This window comes from Andrographis paniculata, unplaced genomic scaffold, assembly GCF_009805555.1.
Source record: "Andrographis paniculata isolate CXL003 unplaced genomic scaffold, ASM980555v1 Contig51END, whole genome shotgun sequence".
Lineage (NCBI taxonomy): Eukaryota > Viridiplantae > Streptophyta > Magnoliopsida > Lamiales > Acanthaceae > Andrographis > Andrographis paniculata.
The window spans coordinates 4527263-4528454 of record NW_026137586.1 but is presented as its reverse complement, the minus strand read 5'-3'; the positions used below and the strand labels follow the sequence as shown (position 1 = coordinate 4528454).

The 1192-nt window shown below is 41.4% G+C and overlaps 1 protein-coding gene across 1 annotated transcript; it reads left to right on the top strand.

Moving 5' to 3' along the window:
• The first annotated feature begins 627 nt into the window (after positions 1-627).
• LOC127253583 (uncharacterized) lies at positions 628-942 on the top strand. Its single transcript, XM_051278236.1, has one exon. The coding sequence runs from the start codon at positions 628-630 to the stop codon at positions 940-942; it is 315 nt and encodes a 104-aa protein (XP_051134193.1).
• The last annotated feature ends 250 nt before the right edge of the window (positions 943-1192 follow it).

The window sequence follows — 1192 nt, the reverse complement described above, 5'->3', positions numbered from 1 at the left end:
CACATATTTGATCCCAAATCCAACATTTCTTTTTCCTCAATCTTCTTCTTTGTCTTTCTTTTTCCTCAATCTTCTTCTTTGTTTATTTTTTTATCTTTTTCCTCTCTTCCTCTTCTTTTGGGTATTCTTCCTTCTCTTTTCTCCAACTCTCCCGATCTACTATCATGTCTTTACTCTTCGGAATTCTCTGAATTCCTTTCCTCCAATCTCTGAATATTATAATGAAACTAACATCAAGACTTGGAGCCGGTCGCAATTTCTTTTAATTCCAACAGATTGTGGAATAGCCTTACCATTCAATTCAACTTCTTTCTTTCGAATCAACTCAAACTCAAAGAACAAAATACAAATCGAAACATCAAACCCAGCAAGAGAAAAGAAAATAAAAATTACCCAGCTGGATTGCCAGATTACGAAGATCTTTTCTTTTGTGAGCGATCTCTTAATCGCTACCAATTATTTATCACTTATTCTGATCATCTCTTACAAGTCCTCTTCCAATAGTACCCATGACTACATGTTCGAGGAGATCGTCTGTCTTCTCCTAAGGGCTTCATGGTTTAAACCTGTAGTCGTCAAACTGGACCAAGAAGGGACGCTGCTGCAGCTGCCGCTGCCTCCTCTTCCATGGATGACACGGAGGACTACTACTATAACCTCTACGAGGATGAAACAGGTAGAAATCTTGGTGACATATACCTCCTTCGTAGATCCCCAGGTCTCCGCACTGGGAATCGGAGGTGGGGCGACAATGGCTATGTCCGAGCAGGACGGCAAGAAGCAAGGCCCATCGTTCGTTCCACCTCTGCTGGCTCGTCCCAACAAAACAAGCAAACCACTTCTAAGGAAGTTGTCGGCCGCCGTGCCAAGAGGGCTCTAAAGCGTGAAGCCATCGACAAGGCAGCAGTGGTGAAGCATCTTGCGAGGTTTTTCCGGAAGTAGGAGTAGGTCTGTCTGTCTCTCTCTTTCTGTCAGGTAAGACTTTCTGAACAAAAGGCAAGGCGCCATTCCTCGTACAGTATTTTCTTTGGTAGATGAAATAAGATGCTTTAGCCCAAAACAAATAATGAGTTGGACTGTATTTGCATTGTGTAAGGTAAATTTCTTTTTTTCTTACATTCAAACTTTCATCTCTAACATGGCCGGATCATTCTCATTTATCTTTGTTGAACTGTTTTTGTTAATAATTTGC